The sequence below is a fragment of the Gambusia affinis genome, linkage group LG18 (genome assembly GCF_019740435.1).
Source record: "Gambusia affinis linkage group LG18, SWU_Gaff_1.0, whole genome shotgun sequence".
Lineage (NCBI taxonomy): Eukaryota > Metazoa > Chordata > Actinopteri > Cyprinodontiformes > Poeciliidae > Gambusia > Gambusia affinis.
In genome coordinates, this window is record NC_057885.1 from 14544620 (window position 1) to 14566587 (window position 21968).

The window sequence follows — 21968 nt, forward strand, 5'->3', positions numbered from 1 at the left end:
TCAGATGCTCTGTGTGGGCATTTGCAGTCACTAAGCCTGTACTTTTGGACATAAAGAAAAGTGAGAAGATGCACCCACTCAGAGCTTACAGCACATAAATACCACTGTGTGCCTCCAAATGGTAGGAGTCTGCCTAAAGATGAAAATGGAGCATTGGGTGGCCTCTTCCTGAGATTTTCCATTGTGGTTTAGCTTTGTTTATTAAATAATATTTAATAAATAAAGCTGTTGAATCTTTTTGGGGTTTTTTGCACATTTGAGGACCTGAATAAATTCAGAACCCGAGACACAACGCACCATTGTACATAATTTACAATGTCCAACTGCATGAGTTTGTCGTTATGATATTGAAAGGTAAAGCAAACTGAGGAAGATTGAGAAGATCCATAATTATGATAAAATTATACTAAATCTCACATCAGATGAACCTATTTTGCCTACAACTTGGAATAGCTGCAGGCTATTCATAATATAAAAATTATATTTACTGCAATCAGAGCAGGAAAAGGGCATATTCTGAGCCTCAGTTTGAAAAGCTGAGTGGGCTGGAGGGTAGGAGGACATCACCTCAGTCATCTTGGTCTGTGCAAATAAATCAAGAATGTGTGGTGATGCCATTTCTCTTCTATTAGAGCACTGCCTCTCCATGTGTCAACTGTAGCAGCTCTCTCTGCTGCTGCAAACCCCAAACAATTTTCTTGCGCCGCAAATTTTGTTGGTAGTGCAAAGGCTTTAAAAAAAAAAAAGAAATAAATAAAAAATTCAAACGAGCTAAATGAGTCCCCAGTTACATAAGAGATGTTTTGGTCGTTAAACCGAGGTCACTGCAGGAATGTTCCACTTGGTACAGGGATGATGGCCGGCCCTGAAACGCTGCAGTGCATGCTCCATTTATACCAAAGCAGGAGAGGAAGGAAGGGAAGGGAGAGGTGGACATTAGAGCCTGGCAGGAGTCCAAGCCGAGCCGCGGTGTGTGCGCCTCTATCTGTGCGCTGATTGATGAAATGAACTCGGGGTCTAGGAAATTGATTCTGGCTGAGGCTGATCTCCCTCCCTGCACACCCTCTGTGCTGTATGCATGCACTTTTAGTCCCCTCGTCTCTTCCCCCCTCCTGCTTTCATGCTAACCAGTTGGTTTCTGCCGCTTTTTTTCTTGTCACTGACATAGAAAGGGTAAACTCAAAATATGGGAAGAAAACTCTAGTTTATCTCAATCTTGATCGTCTGTAGTCTCGGGGCTCAGACGAAGCCATTGCATCATTTCTTTTTTTTTTCTTGCTTCTTTATACCTGCTGGCCAATTCGACAGCTTTCTCTGGAAACCACTGAAACCCAACACTTTAATATTTCATGAATCCATCTCCTAATACGTGGGTGGTTATTTTTGAGTAAGTGAGTTTCTGTGGGATAACCTTTGTACTTTTTATTTTATTTCATATGGTCTTATGTTATGAATTCCCAAAAATCTCCCCTGTATTTTCCTGAATTGCAGAACCATATCTATTTGGAATTTTTTTCTTTTTATTATTTATTTGTAATGTTCAATTGTTATTTAAGATTTTCTGGTTGTTTCAATACTTTTCCACTGTTATAATGTTAACTATGGCTAAAAAACAAACATTAAAATCCACAAAACTTCTTCTTTCAGAAACAAAGCATGATTTCTCCAGTGTTTCTTTGTTTCCTGCATCTTTTACAAAAGAAACCGTTTCAAAATCACTATTTTTACTAAAACCTTTCCTGCTATTTAAGCTCCTCTTGATGAATTAAAGTGAGTTTTACAACAAAGAGTAAGACTTCCCCTCCCTATTTTTTTGCTGCGAGTTTTCTGTCAGCCATACATGACAGCTTAAGTAGGACACACACCTTAAATTTTTCTAGTAATCAAAAAAGGCACCACTGCACCTTAAAAAAAATAAATAAATCAACTAACAAAAATTCACTCATTTTGGTTTGCTGAATATTGAAAGTGGCTCTACTTTCAATATTCACAAATACTTCTATTTGTGAAATCCCAAAAATATCACAAAAAGGGAGGTTCCTTAGTTGTCTCAATGAATATTAGAAAAAGGACAGAAGGAGCTACGAAACTACAAATCTAGCTTGAAAGAAACGAGGAAAAAGAGGCAAACTTACCATGAAATAAAATTGGATGTTCAATTGCTTTTTTCCACTGTACCTCATAAAAGTTATGCCTCCAAACCAAAAAGAATATCCTACAGGGTCTCTTAACATCTAAAGTTCAATGTTTTCCAGAAAATGCCTCGAAGAATTACCTTATATTTATTTCCTATTCAGTGAAATGCTCAAAGTTGAGGAGACTTTTATTCTTTCCTTATTTCTAAAGGAGACCTATTATACTTACTGGAAGAAGGTAGGGTAGGTCTGTTAGCTACACAAATCATTCATTACATTTTTTGCAATCATCCTCAGTTGATGAGATTTTACTTAGTCAGTTCTGCCAGTTTGAACTTTTTCTAGAATGAGATGTTTTAGAGCTACGTCACTATAACACAACAGGCAGGCCGTGCCCTCCAATACAGTGTTTACTCTTTATGCACTTGAAAATGGATGCAAAAGGATAAACAATTGTGCAACCGCACATTTGTCAGACCGAGTCAGACCCAGAGGCAGGAGAACTGGAGTCCCCATCACAACCATTAAGGGTGCAGCAAGCTGTTTCTCAATGGTAAGTCAAAAGCTGACTGCCACACTCCAAGGAGGGGTCAGACTGACCCTGTGTGCGCTTTCACAAACAATCTTCTCGCTCTTTTATTGTAGTTTCAGAAACTGCTTGAATACACCCATTGTTCCCGAGCATCGAGCTAGAACTGCATAAGGGATTTGAGATCTATTGGTAAATTCTGCAATGTACTGTTGCCTGTTTTCCTTTAGCTTGTATGATAAGAGTTTAGAAGTCAAATATTTGTTTCATAATTAAAATGTACTTTTGCTGTTAGATGTAAGAAAAACATGTATAGGTTTAAACACCTAATTATTTTCTCAGTTTGCTTCTTGCACCTTTTATCCATCCATCCATCCATTTTCTTCTGCTTATCCAGGGTCGGGTCGCAAGGGTAGCAGCCACCGAAGGGAGGCCCAGACTTCCCTCTCCCCAGCCACTTGTTCCAGCTCCTCCGAGGGAATCCCAAGGAGTTCCCAGGCCAGCTGAGAGACATAGTCCCTCCAGCGTGTCCTGGGTTTTCCCCGGGGCCTCCTCCCAGTGGGACGTGCCCAGAGCACCTCACCAGCGAGGCGTCCAGGAGGCATCCTGACCAGATGCCCGAGCCACCTCAACTGGCTCCTCTTGATGTGAAGGTGCAGCGGCTCTACTCTGACAGCTTTTAGCTTGTATCAAATAAGACTAGATCAAAGTATCATTTAAGGACAGTGCTTGTTTTGCCGAAACTGTGAAAGTGGAGGACAGGCAATAAAGGATGCCTCTTGATGATTTTTAGCAGTACCCGTTTCATGTTGTCCATTGTTTCTGCCACTGGAGTAGGGAAATCAGAATTGTAGAGTGGTCAGATTCAGATGTACGCACTCAAGGATGGCAAGTTTACATATTCTTTGAACCGTGTAAGATTCTCCACTGAACTGCTTAAATTTCAAGGAAAATCAAGGGTGTTCTCTAAAAAACTATTATCAGCTTTTACGCTTGACTGAACAGCCGAGCCACCTCCATTGTGAGCAGCGCCAATCAATACGAGTGCTCTTCCTATCTCTGGATTGCAATCCAAATGAGTATTTCTGTGTTTAGAAGGATGAGTTTATCCTCATCTTTCAAGAAAAGGGGAGTTTTATCCTCTTGTTAAATTCCTGAACGAGAAACCTCCCTTGGTTTCGGCTGCTTTGAGGTCATCCAACACTCCCTTTGGTTTTCTTTTTGAGCAAAAGGAGTTGTTTTTATGAGGGTCAGAGCTTAGTGTCCTCCCTGTGTCTTAAATATTCACACTTACTTGGGTCCCACTGAGGCAAAAGATGGTACATTTTTATTGTTACATAAAATGTACTGCAAATTGCACAGTTCATATTTCCTCTTAAAACCAGCCCCCAAAACAAACACCCTAATCGTGTGTAATTTAGGGACAACAAGAATAGATGCAATCACAATAATTGGACAGCCATCATGTTGCTACCTTTAAACAAGCTGCCATTAAAGTGACAAAAAAAGGTGAAGGGAGGCAGGGCGCCATTTTTATTGTGTTTGTTCAAAATCAAAGGCCACAACAGAGGAACATTCCTGCAGGGGGAACACAAAACATAAGAGAGTGGATCATTATGCACTTTGTTGCCGTATCAAGGCCAAATCCCTTCAGTGGAATCAAATTGGCTGTGATGTGCAGCAGATGTGACTATTTAGAGGGACTCAGAAGAGCTAGAATTGACATTTCATCTGCACAAGTTAAGCTGAGGCTGAGCTGCGTATCCAAATTCTGAGCTCACATACATAAATTTAAAATCTCAAGTGTCATTTGTTTTCGTCCTCAATCAAGAAAATATTATCTCTCGTTATCTGATTTACTCATCAAGCCATGTCTTTTATTTTAGGACATGTCCCTCCTCAACAACAACAACACCTGGAACTCCTACAGTATTCCCAGCAGCGCTGTAACAGTCTGTTTTCAGCAGCACGTGTGTCCTCCGAGCGGAGGCAGGTGCACCTCTCATTTGCTTTGTATTCCTTTGCTTAACCCACTTATGACAACCACAAGGGTCCTGTTGAAGAAAACATTGCCCAATTTCCCTAATCAATAAAAGTCTCCTCCTCAACAGGCCTCCAGTATGTGCAGTCAATGCCTGTGTTTACGTCTGGCCACAGATGTTGCTCCATTGTGTCGATTTGTCAAACAAAAATCACTTCATTGTTGTTTGAATTTGACAAGCTGGCTAAGCTGTGTGTGCAGTCATCTATATTAATGCTGAATAAATCCTTAAAGTATTTATTTTTGCAAAAGCTGAATGGACCAAGAAAAGAAACTAATGTGAAGAAAGTAGTTTTTGAGGGATTTCTGGTTTTTTTTTTTTCAGCCTATGCTGATAAGCTAATAGCGAAACTAAAGTGCTGCATGAATAGAGAGGGATTAGCATTTTCTATTTTCCACTAAAACCCTAGAACACAAAGAAACATCTGTAATTTGTAATTACTGTATAACACAATAAAGTTGAGTCAAATTATTTATAAGTATGCAAAAGAATAGATTTATTTTTTCACTGCTTAGTCATCCTTTGAACACTGGCACCAACTAATTTGATTGAACTTATATTGCAGTGGGTAACGATTGCTAATATTAAATCAAGATCTACACCAATAATGAAGCTTCACAGAAGTGATGATCTCTTGGGCTAATCTGACTCAAACTCAGAAGACTCCAATTAACAGGATCCCTCCTTCAACACCACCATCATTTTGTTCCTTTATAGCAGGGATCTCAAACTCCAGTCCTCGAGGGCCGCTGTCATGCAACCTTTAGATGTGCCTCTGCTGCATCACACCTGAATAGAATAATTAGGTCATTAGCAAGGCTCTGGAGAACTGATCTAGACAAGGAGGAGGTAATCAAGCCATTTCATTCCAGTGTTTTGTACCTGTGGCACATCTAAAAACTGCAGGGCAGCGGCCCTCGAGGACTGGAGTTTGAGACCCCTGCTTTAAATACTTCAGGTGAGGAATGAGCTACTAAAGATCGAAGTGAGAAAAGCTACAGGTCCACATGGCACCAGCTCCAGACTCTGAGGTGCTATGCATCATGGGATACATGTTCCCATGGTGCATGGCCCTATGCATGAAGCTGTCGCTACATTTGAGAGTTTCTTTAGTAACAAATTATTGGGAATCCTTCCTCTCTGCAGCTTAAGCAACATAATGGTGATTTCTGATTGGTCAGTCGTGTCTAATATGTAGCATTGCAACAGATTTTGCCGTTTCCATCAAACTTTTCTATTGTGATAGTATAAAATGTGCATAAAAATCACAGCTTAAGGATAAAATGAAGCCACATAGCTCTGATCTTGCATAAACACATGTTGTTCAGTGCAACAGCAAAACACTTGTCTTTTCCAGCAGACCCTGTACAGCACATACAGCAGTAAAGCCAGCTGACCAAATGTGCTCATCTTCGAATGATGAAGAGAGCAGAGCTCCACTTGGGTTGCTGAGAGACTGGGCCCAGTTGGGGTTGCTAGGTAACAGGACAGTGCCATCAGGTTGTGACTTAATAATTAGGAAGTTTTAAAGCAGCTCGTTTTCCTGACACCAACAAAGCATTTACTTGTTGTCAAAAGAAAACAGCTGGATGTTGTTTTTTTTGTGTGTTTTTCTAGCACATGCACAAGTGGCCTCAAATTATATTTTTTAGCTTGAATTGCATATAATATTCTTGTAAATAAATATAATAAAAAACATATGCTTTTTTTTAACATTCTAACTTAAAAATTAAGCCAAAAAAGTCAAAGATATAACCCATGACTGCAATTGAAATGTGCAGAATGCACATATTATTACATATCTTTTAGTCACATTAGCTGACAATGAGAAAAGTCTTGAATACCACAAATATTGATCTTATTTTCTTAAGTTCCTTCAGACACTAAAATGCAACATAAGGCATAGCCTGCCTAAGTGCACACAGCAGCATACATGACATCTATCTCATGTGCACAGTTGCTCAAAGACTGAAAACAAATTGTCCTCCGACGTGCCTCGGAGGAGCTGAAAGCACGTTAGCTAAAACAAGCTGTATAGAGAATGCATATAAAAACAACATCTGGCTGGTGTGTGTGAGCCGTAATTTGAGCCAACCGTATGGAAGACAGAGGATGTCAACTTCTCCTGTTTTCTCGTCAGGGCAGAAATGATTTTGATGTCAGCGTAAATGTCACCCCTGGGATTACAAAATCCCAAAGTAGTCTGAAGAAAACGCTAAGAAAGGCGAGTTAACTCCCTCTCTTTGTAAATTGGGACAAGTATGTATTATGCAGCAGAGAGAATCATAGCAGGTGAAGGCTTCCGTTGACTTATTAAATAGGCAGCAACTGTATTTAGGTCATTTCTTGTAGATGAAGGGATGGGTTACATGCTCGGGGTTAAGAAACAGGCCATTATGACATGCATTTGTAGCGAAGGGGGCCAACAGTGTGAAATAAACAGGGTGAAATGTGTCACAATGAAATTTGGCCCTTTGATTCAGAATTTAGTGACTTTGATGCTGTTACGTTTGGCTTCTCATATTTTTTTGCTGATAACTCATGTCCCTTCAAAAAGGCCAATTTTCAAAACATGCGGTGAAAACTATGACAATATCAACAGAGTGATGATAGATGGACGAGGAAAATTACATCCAAGTACCTGGACATAAAATCGACATGAGCGCTCTCTCTTCTGCAGCTGTAATTGACAGGAAATGCAAAAAAAAGTTAGCAAAAAATCAACAACTGAACAAAATTACTATTTTGCGCTTTCACAATTAGATGTAGATGGACTGCATAGAAAACAGTGTATACAGTCTCTTGTGGACTACTCAGTATGCATTAATATCCAAGTTTTTTGTTTTGAATTTATTACTGAAATAAATTCCTTTTTTCACTGACAATCTTAATTTATTGAGATGTGAATAAAAGGCTACTCAGAAATTCGATGTGTTCTTTTTGTTTCTTTTTCAGAAAAGAAACTGATGTCTTTAGATAAATTTTATTATTCCGCAGACAGAATTATGTCTGTCTATGATCAAAAACTTCAGTCCTAAATCCTGTAACAGGGAATCTTTGTTCTTACACCCAGATGTGTTTAAAGTGATTTGGTTTTAGACCAGTCGCGCAGTGACAGTTTGCATCCGTTAACTCGGAGACAGATGTTAAGACCTAGCAAATAATTATTTTCGTCTCCTGGGACCTAATGATCATTTCCCTCATGTTCTAAGAGTCTTTTAAACACCACTTGAGAAAGTGTAGATTGGCTCTCATGTGTCTGCTTTCTGATTGATGAACTGCTGCTGTGATCTTCGTGGCATGTTCTCACATCTCGGAGGACAATCTGGAGCTGTGTTAGAGTGCTTACTGATAAAATCCCAGTTTGCCCTAGTTTTATTAGACAGTCAACCTGAGGAGGAGAGCTAATGTTTTCACTCTCTCTCCGTTTTGCAATCACTGAGGTCATTTTGCTCCTGGGAGCACTCAACGGTTCAGAATGATCGTACTCCTTCGCCCCTGATCTATGCCTTTCTGCAGTTTTACCACAGAGGTCTATAAAGGCTTCTTTGCAGTTGATGATTTGATGTTGCACTGACAGGTTTTGTGATCTACAAAGGTCTTATGAACACATGCCAGTATAAGCTACACAATGGGTATTAAACCAGAATGGAGGTCCATTCTGGTTTAATACCCATCTACAAAATTAAATCCATCACTTTGTGAGCGCTCCTAATAAAACAAAGAAAAAAAAGAGTCTCCCGACAAGTATTGATAGTTTTATTTAATTGAAAATTACATTTTGGATATTGACTTTATTACTGTATTTAATGAATTCTAACACAAACATATTGTTTGCATATTGTTCAATAGCATCCTAAATGGCATTAAATACCCCTATGTTATTGAGCTATGCTAGTTCTGGGTAACCTTGAACTATATAGACACACTCTTTAATATAGAGTTTGTGATCTATGAAAGTTTTTGTTTGTCTGGAAATACAAGAACACATTTTGATGCTACAAAATGGACTTCATTAATCACTAGTAATACAGGAGTAATGACTGTCAAAGACTAAGAGATTATCTCCAGTTTATAATCTATACATAGGCTCATTATCTTTAAGTGTGAATTAAGTGGCGGTTCTTTACAATGTGTTTGGAAACAAAAAACAGAAAAAGAAGAAGATTTTCAATGGGTTTTGGCATGTTGATCCACTTGGAGTTAGTCAAGAATAAAAACAGCACTAGTCAAAACCGGACTAGAATTTTCTATGCTGTTCACAGATTATTTAAAACACAATTTATGATCTCTCAAATGTGAGGGGATTTTTCTTAACCCAATAAAAACCTGTCTCGTCTAAAGAGCTGGATGAATAATTACAACTCTCACAGAACATTACTTCATACTTTTCCAATTTACCAAACATGGTGAAGGAGGCCCTTACGAAAGATGCTTCCAATTTGCTACATTGGTTTCCTAAATATAGATGAATTGGGGGAGGGGGGAAACTAACATGTTTTTTGAATAAATGTGAATTTATGACACTACAAAGTGCAAAGTAATGCTGCGAAGCAACTGTGGTTTAATTACACACCATCTTGGCAAAACAGTGTAAACTCATGTGTTAATTAGCCCAGAAATGAGACAGAGTGCAAGTGGGGAAATGCTTCCAGGCGCTCATAGACCTGATTTTGGTTTTACTTATTTCATTTCCTGGGAGAGCAACGGAGAACTGGTTGACGTCAAAACTTTGTCCAGCACTGAAGCAGAGATAATGCTCAGAGAATACCTGAGAAATTATATCTAACAAAGACTCCAACACTGGAAGTCAGGGCTGCAAAGGGAATGAACGATTCTAATCGAGTCCTGATACAGACACCAGAGCCACTGTTTGGCTTTAAGAGCTTGGGTCTGGTACTGTGCTAAATCCTAATCAGATTAACAGCAAAGACAACCACTTTCTTATAAAGGAGCCAACATCGTGGCCCACTCCTCTGGAAAAAGTCCAGTTTCTTCCGTTAGCCAGTTACCCTTTGATCACAAAAACGACGCTGATCTTGCCGTTTGCCAATTCAATCCTTTCATTGTCAGCTGGCAGTACGTTGTGCTTTGCTGCCCAAAGGGGAAAAAAAAAAAGATCTTTAATTCGTTTAGCTCACTGCAGATTGTGTCAAAATGATTGAACTTGAGAGAAAAACATCAACCACTGCCAGAGCAATGAAAAAGATTTCTAGAGGAGAGCTTTGAATGGCGATGGAACTTCAACACAAGAAAAGGCTAAAGGGTCATTTTTCTCCATAGAGCCACTGTGCTGCAAACATTGACGGCAAATCTGTGGGTTGAGAATAATTTATCACTGGGTTCCCTCTGACCTCTTAAATAAATAATCTTGTCTGTAAAAGCCTTTTCACATTATTCCACTCAATACAGCTGTTTTTATCCTCTACTTTATAGGAGAAATGAAGACAAAAACAATCTCCAAACAGGCACCTCTACCTAAATGTTTTATTTTATGGGAAACTTTTTTTGAAGTGGTGTTAAAAACTCCTCTTGATCCTCAACATGAATTTACTCGTCTTGCGTTACAGGCATCCATCTCTATTGGAGAAAACTGGCACTAAAATCTCAATGGGGACATCTGTGTCTGTTGCAGCACGGAAATAAACAAAAATGCCCTGAAAATATAAAAAGAAACTTATGAGAGAGCAGATGGTCTAACAAATTACTGAATTACATTTTTACTGATGTTTACTGCTTGAGAGGAATATTATACATTTACTGGACTGGTGTGAGTTAGGGAATAAAAAAATGAGCTTGCAGTTCAAAAAACATAAAATTGTTTACCTCTATTGTTTAGATCGAGCACAATAAATAAGGGAAAAATCAATGGGTTAGGCTGTAGTGCTTTTGACACATTAAATGTCTTCTAAAATTTTAGAAAAACGATACTACTGAAATACTAATGTAGCTACTCCTTTAAATTTTCACATAAACACACTTCCTTCTCAAACCTTTTAGGAATTTGGATGAAAAACAGAAAACTGCATTTTCTGGGGAAATGGTTTCCCATCACTTAAGCCAAACAGAAACTTAACCCTAAAAGAAACTATTACAGTGCAAAAACTTTAGATCAAATCTAAAATTAATAAAACCATGAGAGCTGAAACTTAGCATGGTTTGTGCCTGAATGGTTTTATGTATTAGATATTTGAAATGAAAAATTCAAATTTTTTTTAAAGTTAATATTGTGAACTGAGTGGATTTGAGGGTGCACACTGCTATTTAGGGTCATTTGATAGATAATGCATAAGTTCTATCACAGTGTGAGGCTTATTAGGTTTAAACTTTCAAACTGGGCTGGGTTTTCTCATTATTAAAGCCTGTTAATAGCGATGGGTGGAACTTTTTTAGATGTCACTCCATGCCTTTTAGGGTTTCCTGCAGAAAACAGCTAGATTTTTGCCTTTATAGCCACTTTTTAAAAACACTATAACTTATTAAACTGAACGCTATTTCCGATGAATTTCAAGTTCAAGACGTGAACTTGAAATTACAACTGAATTTAAGTAGATAAAATAAATGTGTCAAAATAGTTCCGTTTGTACTTGCACCATAAATATAAACTAATAACTAATAGATATTCTTTGATATTTATTAGTCATGGTACGTAGGTCAAATTCCATAAAATTTACCTTTGAATACAAGTGGTGTAAACTCTCTGAAATTGTTTTATTTTTAATCTAACCTCTGAAGTATGTTGATCTGAACAGTCATGACAATAAGTGCGATAGGTCATTGTTTCCTGCGGGTTATGTTTATCCAGCCTGTTAAACTGTCAGGTTATATTTAAAAGCAAAAGAAAAGTGAATTAAAGGGAGCCAAAAAAAAAAAAAAAGACGAAGGTTCCTTTCGGTACCTTGTTGAGGCTTCGCGCTGCGCTGTCTTTTCCACCCGGCGTGAGGTTCCGCAGCTGGACGTCGAGCAGATCAACAAGCTGAATCATAGCCCTCACCGTAAAGGTGATGTCGCCCGCCTGAAGGTTGCTCTTGGTTTGCTCTGCCAGCTCTCTGGCAATCACAGCTGCCGTCTCTCCGGCTTTTATCTGAAAAATAGAGGTACTGTAAACGAAGACACTAACACACATTATTCCTTGAAAGGAAATGTGAGGCATTCTCTTAATATTCATGGCCTGCTCACTGGCTGCAAGGGAATACATGATAAATTGGAATCTACAAGTATCTACCCCATAAAATAAATACAGTTTGACCTGCAATTTTTCCCCAACTGCTGTAATATTGCAGACAATTAATGTGTGAACACGGAGATGTGTACCGTCTCACGCAGTTGAGTGTACACCAGGGCAAAATATTATATCTGCACGCAATTATGAAACTATTGAGGGAATTTCCCCAGACAGCATTATACTTTTATGAAACTAATGCAGAACCTTTGGAGTGTTTTCTTTTAAACGTATTAAATATGTAACACCATATTATATATATATATATATATATATATATATATATATATATATATAACATTATTATATATGATGTTAAAATTTGAATAGTAGGCACATATAACATTTCATATTATGTGCATATAAACATATTATTTATATATTTCATTATTTATTTATTTCAAAATATGTTGTTGGTGTCCTAGAGATATTTGAAAAAAATATATATATACATTTCTTTAGTTTAAAGAAATATTTAAATAAGCTCCAGGATAATAAGATTATTCCAGTTGCATGGAGCATAGAGTAGCACAGTGATGCCTCTGGACAGGGAAATTTCAAGCAAGGAATTATGTCATTTGTAGAAATTATTATATCTCACTGGGATTTCTTAATTTTAACAGACAACTATAATATACAAAAAAAAAATCTAAAGTTAGTGAGGTGCAACAAAATATCATAAAGTGGAATAATCTGAAATGTATAAAATGATGTAAGAATGACAAACATTTGTTTTACTGTTTGAGGTTGAAGTAAAATCTTCAGGTTTCACTTCCCAAAGAATGCAGAATCAGGTCCACAGAATAATTAAATGTCCCTTTTTTTAGTTATTATTTGGATGTGATTTATAACCAAATGAAATGGGTAATGCTTCTACACTGTATCAGAAAAAACAAAAAGACAGCTTAAAACAAAACTACAGGAAAGCCCTGAACAGTGCAGCTCTGGGTCTCAACGTGCCAAATATTTCCAACAGAAATGTCCTGTATAAACTAGCTAGACTTGATGAATGCTATTTACACTGAAATGAAGGGATAGTACATTCTGGTGTAGAGAATAATATAAACACTCTTCATGCTGCCTAGTTAATGTAAAAAATAAAAATGAAAATCTAAAAGGTAGTTTATAGACAAAAAGACAGAGCTATGTTTCTCTTTTTTTTTGTTTAAGGCAGAAGTGCTGCAAAGTATTCCTTTGTTAGACATGAGCCATTACTCTATTATCAATTGTAGTTGCTCTGTTTTGTACCTAAAATTTTAATCAGTTTAAAAACAATCTAACTCTGTAGTGGTACACTTTTAACCAATTAACCATAAATTTTCTTCCAGCTCAAAAACGTTGATAAGAACACCTCTGAACATTGAAGATAAGTTCACAAACCCTTTAGAGTTCTTCATTGTTTGCACCAACAGAGCTTAGATTAAAAATAATCACCCACCTTCAGTCCATTGGATTAAAATGCTCTGCCAAAGCCAAGAATCTGGGAGTGATCATGGATCCTGATCTGAACTTTAATAACCCCATCAAATCGATCCTAAAAATCATCATACTACCATCTAAAAAAAATTGCTAAATTCAGACGACTTATGTCCCCACAAGATTCTGAAAAATTAGTTCATGCCTTTGTTTTTAGTAGACTCGATTATTGCAATGGCACTTTTACTGGATTATCAAAAAGATAAGACAGCTTCAGCTTCTCCAGAATGCTGCTGCACTAGTCCTTACTAAAACAAAGAGAGATCAGCAGATCAGTCCAGTTCTAAGATCCCTGCACTGACTGCCTGTTACTCAAAGAGTAGAATTTACTATCTTCTTGTTATATGTTGTTTTTAACATTTTTGTACAAGCACTTTGAATTGTCTTTGGCTGAAAGGTGCTATATAAATAAAGTTGCCTTGTCTTGCCTTTGATTTGTCTGCTTAGCAATACACAGTCTGTGCTCACAGCAGACATTTCATTGACTTCCATATCTGCTCCAGTATATGTTATTGGAAAAGGTAACTTCAGCAGTGGTTATCTCTACAGTCTTAACAAAATAACTTGTGTGATGTTAAATCCGGGCTTAATTCATAACATAGTTTAGTTGAGTGGCTATTCTCTCAGACAATTTTTGATTTACAAATATCATCACAAATCTGCCAGATTTGAACACCATGCTTGTCTTTCTTTCTCATTATAAAAAGCAGATAAAATAATCCACACTCCATGAAAACAGGAAGTAAGGAGATACTAATTAAAAGTTCCTGGAGACTGATCAACTTAAACGAGTAGACTAATACAAAAGTTTTTCAAGAGCATGTAGCTTTTCTACACATCCTGACCGGTAAGGTGCTGTGTTTTTTTTATTTTCATGGTGTAATTCACAAACAACGTACGATGATAAGAGATGCAGAAAACTAAGACGTGAGTAAAAACTGGATCATGCTGATTTTTAAATTTTTTTTTATTTTTTGTAGCATTACCTGCTATCTCTGCCTGTGAGTTTATTAGGGAAGTAATTAGGCTTCTTAAATTGGTCCTCACAGAGGTGTGTGTGCAGGCGAACATGTCTTTGGAAGATGTTTTCGTCCTCGGCTTCCCTGTGCTCGTCTCCTAATGAGAAGAGCTGAGGATGCTGGGTAAATATCTCTGATTTCTCTTTTGTGTCTGCTTACTCTCCCTCTCTTTCTGCTTGTCTGGTGTCATTTCGTTTCCTTTTTACCCTCTGCATCGTCCTTTCTCATTTCGTCTACCAAACCATCTGGTAATGAGCTGTGATACTCACAGGACAATGGCTATGGATATAAAATAACGAAGTGGCAGATGGGCTTTCTAAATCCCTGACGGGTTGATCTTCATTAGAGACTTTCTTCCTCCACCAAGACAGGTGTACCGCTCAACTGTCATATCCTTTGAATTATATACAAAATTTATAGCTTTCTTGTTATTCTAAAAATACATATATTACTTTCTCAACTTAACTTTGTTGTAGATTTGAATAATACAAAAGTAGTCTCACTATTTCCGTTGAGCAGGGCTAAAAAAAGCAAACCAACTCTGCTGCTTTGTTTATTTGTTTATTTATGTTCCAGTTTTACTGCTGTCAACAAATGGAATGCACCATACACAAGTGCAGCTGATTATTTCTTCTACCACTAGTTTTCTCCACAATAGCCATTCTCCATTCCTATCAGGAGACTGCTGTTGGCTTAATGGGCTGAGTTCCTGCCATAGAGTAAAACATAAGTGGTATAACATGCATGCCTCAGGGTGCAGCACGTTTCAGGTGGAATATTTTTACCGTTGTTTGCAATTCATAAGCTGAAACATGGATCCCCACTTGCCGTCCCCTTCCCATCTTTTCTTTTTGATTTGATTACAGATTGAAGTATAGGAAGGTCGAAATGAGCCTTTGCATAATAGCCTGCAGAGCAGGAAATGCAAGTCATTTGTACACGAGCAATATGGAGAGCCAATAACCGCTGTATCATGTTGAAGAGGAGACGGCAGCATGAATAGAGCCTTACCCACAGGAGTCCATTACACTATCCTGGTTTGTTGGATTGGGTTTCACTCCAATCTAAACATATGTGCATGCACACAGAGGCATCAGCTTTCTATGGAGTACACCGTCTGGCTAATCAATTACATTAATTGACCAATTATGAGCAGGCAAGGAACGAAACCAACATAGAGCAGAGCTGACTGAGTGCGACAGAAATATCTGTCCTGTGAGCCGCTGCAGCAGTACTGACAGAGGGGTGAAAGGAGGAAGTCTTTCTTAACCGTTCATAAACATTTCTGAATTATCCTGTCCAGACTCAAATTAACACTACTGAAACGTCCAGGCTTTCCTGTTTTTCTGGCAATAAATAATTGAAGTGTTCAACAATATAAGGTTTATTTCATTAAGCAATGTACCCCAATTAGAATAAAAGCGGAATAAGCTACGCATGTTAAGAACAGCAGTAGGCTTTAACCCAAGCGTTTGTGCTACAAATAGTAAATGTTCAGCATTACATAAAAGTGGACTTGCTGGACTTTGTTGTGGTTATTAGGTTTTTAATAAATGTGAGCAGACAAGTCATGTTCACTCACATGTACGCTGTTCTTGTGTATCAATAATATCTCTGGGTGGTACACTTTATGTGATATGTCAAAAGCCACATATAGTCTAGCAAAAGCAAAAGCAGAAAAAAAAATATATAGCACATTTTCAGCAACAAGGCAATACAAAGTGCTTTACAAGATTCAAAAGGAAATACAAACAAAATAACAAACCGAAAGAAAGAGCAAGCGAATAAAAAGTTAATAATATTGATCCAAAGTACCATAAATAAACTAGATACTCCTATTCAGGGTTAGGAGATAAGTATAAGTAAGTATCCTCTGGTCTAATTCCTTTTCTGGGTTGGAAAAAAATGAGTCTAAAAAGTAGTTGCTACTGCAGTTTTTCTGGATTACACGTTCTAATCCCTGTTCTGGGTTGCTAAATAAGTGTAAGTAAGTAAGTATCCTCTAGACTTCTGGGTGCTAGATAAATATAAGTAGGCATTCTCTGGGCTTTCTAAGTGTGCTCTAAATTTGTAAAAGTAATGAGTACTGCACAGTTTCTAAGTAATAGTAAAAACTAAATGTTCCTGTTCTGGGAGAATTTTTATCTGGATTCTATGTTATTCTAATTTCTACTCCTAAATAAGCCTAACACTATCTTAAAACATTGCCAAACTAAAGGGTAGATAAAACAAGACAAATAAGCTATGCTTTTATTTTCAGTGAATTAGATTATTTTAATGGTGTCTTTACAGTTCTCAGCAAAATAATCTGGCAGCAGCAGCTCATTCAAAAGGCTGTTGCCAAATTGATCACATCACACCAGCCCTGCATTACAGCTCTAGCTCCTGGTGTGTGAAAGGACCAATTTTTAAATCTTTCACACAGTTCTGAATAGTGTTGGGCCAATAAATGTTTCAAAATATTGTTTGTCAGTATGAGCCAGATCCAACAGGGGTCACTCAGTATATGTAGGGTCACAACCCAACAAGTGAAAACAGCATTTAGTTTTTCTGCTCTGCAGATTTTTAAACCGACTCCCTTCAAGCAATAGATGTGTGGACACTGTTCCTGGCTCCTTAAAATCACAATTAAAAACAATAGATTTCTAAGGTCTTCCTGTAAAAGTCAAATCTTATTTTATGAGTTTATTGTTCTCATGTCTATAAAATTGAATCAATTTCCTGTCATTAATGTGACTTCAGCACTTTAAAACACTTTGTGTATACATTGAGCTAAAATAATAACTTGCCTTGATTTGGATTTTAGAGCAGTAACTTAAACTTAAATGGCATTAACCTTGTCCAATACATAGGTAATATAAAAAGCATTCTGCTTATTGTATATGAAGGTGGTGCTGTTTTTTTTTTGTTTTTTTTCTTTTAGCAAAGGTAATAATACATGTTGGATTCAGAATATTGTTTGGAAACGTATACAAAGATACTGAAAGAAAATTAAACACCATTCCAAATGTTTTTTTTTTTAATGGTGGAAAGTGAAAGTTGTGGTTTTTACCTTTTGATTGATGATGTTGACCCAAGGGGAGGTACAGTTGCTGAAGTCGGGCCCCTGGAGGTCCCAGTATCCTTCTGGGCCCAAGCACATGAATGAAGCCACACCTTTAGACAGAAGAAAGAAAGTCAGCAGTTAAGTGTCTATAAAGACTCAGAGAAACATCTGTTGTTCTGTGTGTGTATTTTGACCGTCATTCTAACTAATCATGTCTGACGCAAGCCCATCACAATTTTCCAATTTTTCCTCGACCATTTTCCCATTATAGACTGACACACCACACAATGCTTTACAGTTCCTCATCTATTGCCGGAGTCTTCTGTATGTCAAGCCCTTTTTCTTATTTGCCAAACTTGTCCAAAGAAACAAAATTTCTAAGTGATCCAATTAATGGAATTTGCAGAACTGTAATTGGATGGTTTTATCGTAAACTGGCTAAAATGAATCTGCTTCGCTGGAGGCTGGCTGCCGGACTCACCCAGACACACTCAGTATTTAATCATTAAAAGTCAGAAAGTGTCTGCTCCAGTGGCTGTTTAAGTCTTGCATAAGAAAGCAGATGCAACAAAAAAGGTGCCAATTAAAGGCTGAAATCCCAAGGAAAGGTCAATTTAACAGGTTGGAAGAAACTCTCTGCTGATAGATGAGCACTGCAAATGCACTTACAAATACTGAGTATTATTAATCTGCATGGTTATACGTTAAGCCTTTCTGATCTTGTTACACCTATTGACATCTACAATATAATATTTTTATTGGTTTCAATGTAAACCAAATATGTTATTACAAGTACAGGTTCAACAAATCATGTCAAATGAGATTGTTTCGCAATGAATTTAAACCTAATTTGCTTCTTCCCCTTAAAAATCTATGCATGCACCTTCACTGCTTACATCAGCGAAGCTGTATGCCGACATTAAATTACTCTTTCTTGTATACAGAGGGGACAGAGTGTTGTTGCAGGTTGACACAACCTGCATTAACAGATATAAATTTTGATTGACATATAATTTCCCTCTCCGGTCCACCGTAGACAGCCTTGTGTTTGATGGGTTTATAAGATAAGTGACTGTGCATCTCCCCCCTACACTGAGAGACAGAACGAAGGCGCATGAAAGAGAAGGGGGATGGTGGATGGGGAGTCAGGGGAGGGTCAGAGGGGAGAGACAGGAGTGACAGGGAACGAAAAGACGTAGATGGAAGGGGAGCTCGGAAAACTTTCAAAGAGTGGCAGAGGAAGCTCACGCGGCCGTGTTCTGCTTGACAGTGTTGTCTGAAGTGCGACGGCTTTGAAGAGAGCGCTGTAAGGGGGAGGTGGGGTAGCGGTTCCTCTTATCTGCACCATGTGTTGGCTGTTAGTGAGGTCTCGATGTGCGCTGACGTTGTCCTAGTTAATGAAGACGACATGTCTATGTGCGTGACTCTGTCGGTGCACTGATTGATGAATGGATTGGGCCCCAAGCTGAACTTGAGCGTAACAGAGAAATAAAGTTTTTTTTTTTTTTTTATTGTGCAGGTGTAGTTAGATCTCACCTGAAGAGTATATGCAAGCACTAAGGTTTACTGATTACCAGATGCAAAGCAAATGCTTTATTCGTCCCACTATCAGAGAAACAATCAAAACCCTTTTACGAAAAAGCGCAGTGAAAATAATTTTTTCTCTAACTGTTTAGTAAAATTACCGTAGAAGGTAACTAAATACTGAATAAAAACTATGTTCTGTTATGGAAAATAAATTGAGCTATTGCTGCCATCACTGTTTGTGTTCTTTCTGTTTTTTATGCATAGAAATACTAGCAGACCCTTCCCTGACAGTACCCCTAACCCCGGGCCAACGACTGTTTTGTAGCTGTGTTTTCTGTATAGGTAGATTTACTGACAGAGCCGTTTCTAATGTACTTAAGAAGCGTTCAAAAGACAAAAAATAAGCCGTTTACTGTCCAAAAAAAACTTTTTGGTGCTTTGGCCCTGTGTCTCTTTGGGTTACCTAACTTTTTTCTTGAATAAAACCATTGAAAGAGCTATTTCTGCATTAATTTGATGTACTTTCTATGTTTTCTTCATAGAAATACCCCTGATGCAGTGCTTATGTGCTTACCTGTATCTCTACCCTGAAGGAAGCTGCTGTCTGAGCTATTGCTGCAATTAATTCTGTGTAATTTTGTGGCACTACTGGCTTATTAATTTTGTGCACTCTTAAAGAACTAGGGATTCCATATTTAGTGTCTTACCAGTACAAAGTAACTAAAAGAGCCATTCTGCCAATTCAGTTAGTGTAGGATCTTTATTTTATCCTTATATGATCCTTTCCCAGTTCGTCTCGGTTTAGGTTTACTTTTTTCTGGAAGAAACCAAGATAGAATACATGCTTTGATTTTCTTTCCATTGACAGTACGCCCTATCTGAGAGTCCCCATGTTTAGCATTGTCTTCTGCATGGAAGGAGCCATTGGAAGGGCTATTACTGCCAATGACTCATTTTGCTTTCCTTCCCTATGAAAGTACCCCTAAACCAGCATTTCTGTTTGTCCATGTTTCCTTCTTGACTGTATAAAGCATTCATTAATGTTTTTTTTCTTTTTTTTTTTTTTTTGAGTTTCATTGATTTTCTTGCCACAAAAATCTTTATTGAAGAATCCTGGCTGACAGCAGGCTTGGTGTTTTTGTCTAAACTGAACCATTAAAAAAACTAAATGCTCTCAGGTTTTTAACCTTTTAGAGAGAATGTCTTTAAATGCGCAGCAGTCAACATTGATTTAATCTGAAACTACACTTGACTTTATCCTGTTAGTATTGATGCAAAGACAGCCAGAAAACATCCACAGACACAAAGGTCTAATGCCTGATCAAGACTAATGAGCTATAATTATTCACATCTATCCTGCAGTGAAACACAGAGCACAACTACAGCTGTGTGATGTTTTAGTAACTAGTTTTCATACAAATTCAACATCATGCTATCTTTAGCGATGCATCATTGAGTCGGGAATAAAGAGTCAGTGGGGGAAGACGGGAAGAGAGCGAATGTAGGCTGCGCAGGGAGTGTAAATATAAACAAAAACTCACACAAGCAACTCACAGCAGACCGGTTCTTCTAAGGAGAATATTGACATCCTCTCTGAGAGAGGAAATAGAGAAACACTATTTATTTTTTAAGCAGAGCTTTTCTGATTTCAACAGAGATATGTTTGAGTTTGTCTGGGATTAGTCATAAATCTTGCAGATCTGTGGTTTTGTTATCACTGCCCTCTCCACACCACAATTCATTTTAGGATTTTATTATAGGAAATAGAACTTGGGTAAAGCTCGGGTGAATTCCGGTTTCTACGTGGACTTAAAAACAAGGCTCCTCCCACTTTAGTTGGAGCTTACTTCCCCCCCTGCCAAAAAAAATAAAATAAAATAAAATAATGAAAGACATTGCTGTAAAGCCTGCTTGGGTTCCTTCAGGAGACAAACGCATTCCAAAGAAAGACAAACACTGCACCTTCTCGGATGAGGCAAAAGGCTGAGGCACACTTCCATAGTCTTTAGCAAATGGCAAGCTAACAATACTTAATGGAAAGCTAACACCTATTTAGTGATCGTCAAAGATATGGCATTAAAACAAACCAAAATTACCTATGGTTCCTGACGGACAGGGCATCTTGACGACAGTGCCCTGCCTGGTCTTCGGCCAGGCGATGTCCATCATCACCAAGGGATTACAATATTCCACCCTGATGTTCGGAAGCTTGGAGGAAGGCAGAGCTCCGTCATCATCTTCTGGCTCTAAGGCGTTCACCAGTGTCTGCATTGGTGATGGTGTTGTGGTCGTTATGTGCGGCCACACAGCCACTGCAGTTATTGTGGCGGGCATCCTGGTGGTGGTAGTCCTGGTTGTTGTGGTTGTCAGGGTGACGGTGACGGGTCGAGTAGTGGTCCTCATTGTTGAAGTCATGCTGTCCATATAAACCATGACAGAGGAGGACGTTTCTGATACAGAAGAAAGGATGTAAGATTAGAAAAAAAGAGCACAGAAATAGTTTAAAATCATTTTATCAGTTGTACCTCAGCTGTGTTCAAGGGGAAATTTGCTCCTTCTAAAGCTCATATATGGACAGTGTACACATGGGAACTCTATTCTCCTTTTTCCATGTGTGAGTTTAAGAGAAGATAGTCAAAGAGGATCAGTCGGAGCTTTCAGGGGTGACTAAAATGTGGCATGCATGGTGTCTAGTTTGGGACCCCTGCTGGCTAAGCTAACATATACACTTAGACATACGCACACCTACACACACACCAGGAAACGCACATTTCCAGCTGTGCATCCTAAATGCAGCTGCTAGTGGGGCCATATCTCTGCAAGTCAATGGCAATTTTTGAAAGTATATGCTATTTCTGGGTCATAGAGGACAAAGTGGAACACCCATTCCTGGATGTGGATCTTTCCCGTGGTTACACTCCAGGAACTGTTTGCTAATGACGTGGTTTACCTGAGCTCTAAAGAAAAAACGG

General features: G+C 38.1%; 1 protein-coding gene across 13 annotated transcripts in view; it reads right to left on the reverse strand.

Moving 5' to 3' along the window:
* Positions 1-21968, reverse strand: part of LOC122819845 (adhesion G protein-coupled receptor L3-like) — a 265919-nt gene that overhangs the window by 62785 nt on the left and 181166 nt on the right. For 10 of the 13 annotated variants that reach the window (XM_044096838.1, XM_044096837.1, XM_044096842.1 and 7 more), the window contains 4 exons: positions 21093-21446; positions 17476-17579; positions 11605-11790; positions 7348-7386 (listed from right to left, as the gene is read on the reverse strand). In XM_044096838.1, coding sequence (XP_043952773.1) covers positions 7348-7386; positions 11605-11790; positions 17476-17579; positions 21093-21446 — 683 coding nt within the window. The remainder of the gene's footprint in view (positions 1-7347; positions 7387-11604; positions 11791-17475; positions 17580-21092; positions 21447-21968) is intronic. The other 3 variants (XM_044096839.1, XM_044096845.1, XM_044096844.1) reach the window with 1 other exon arrangement.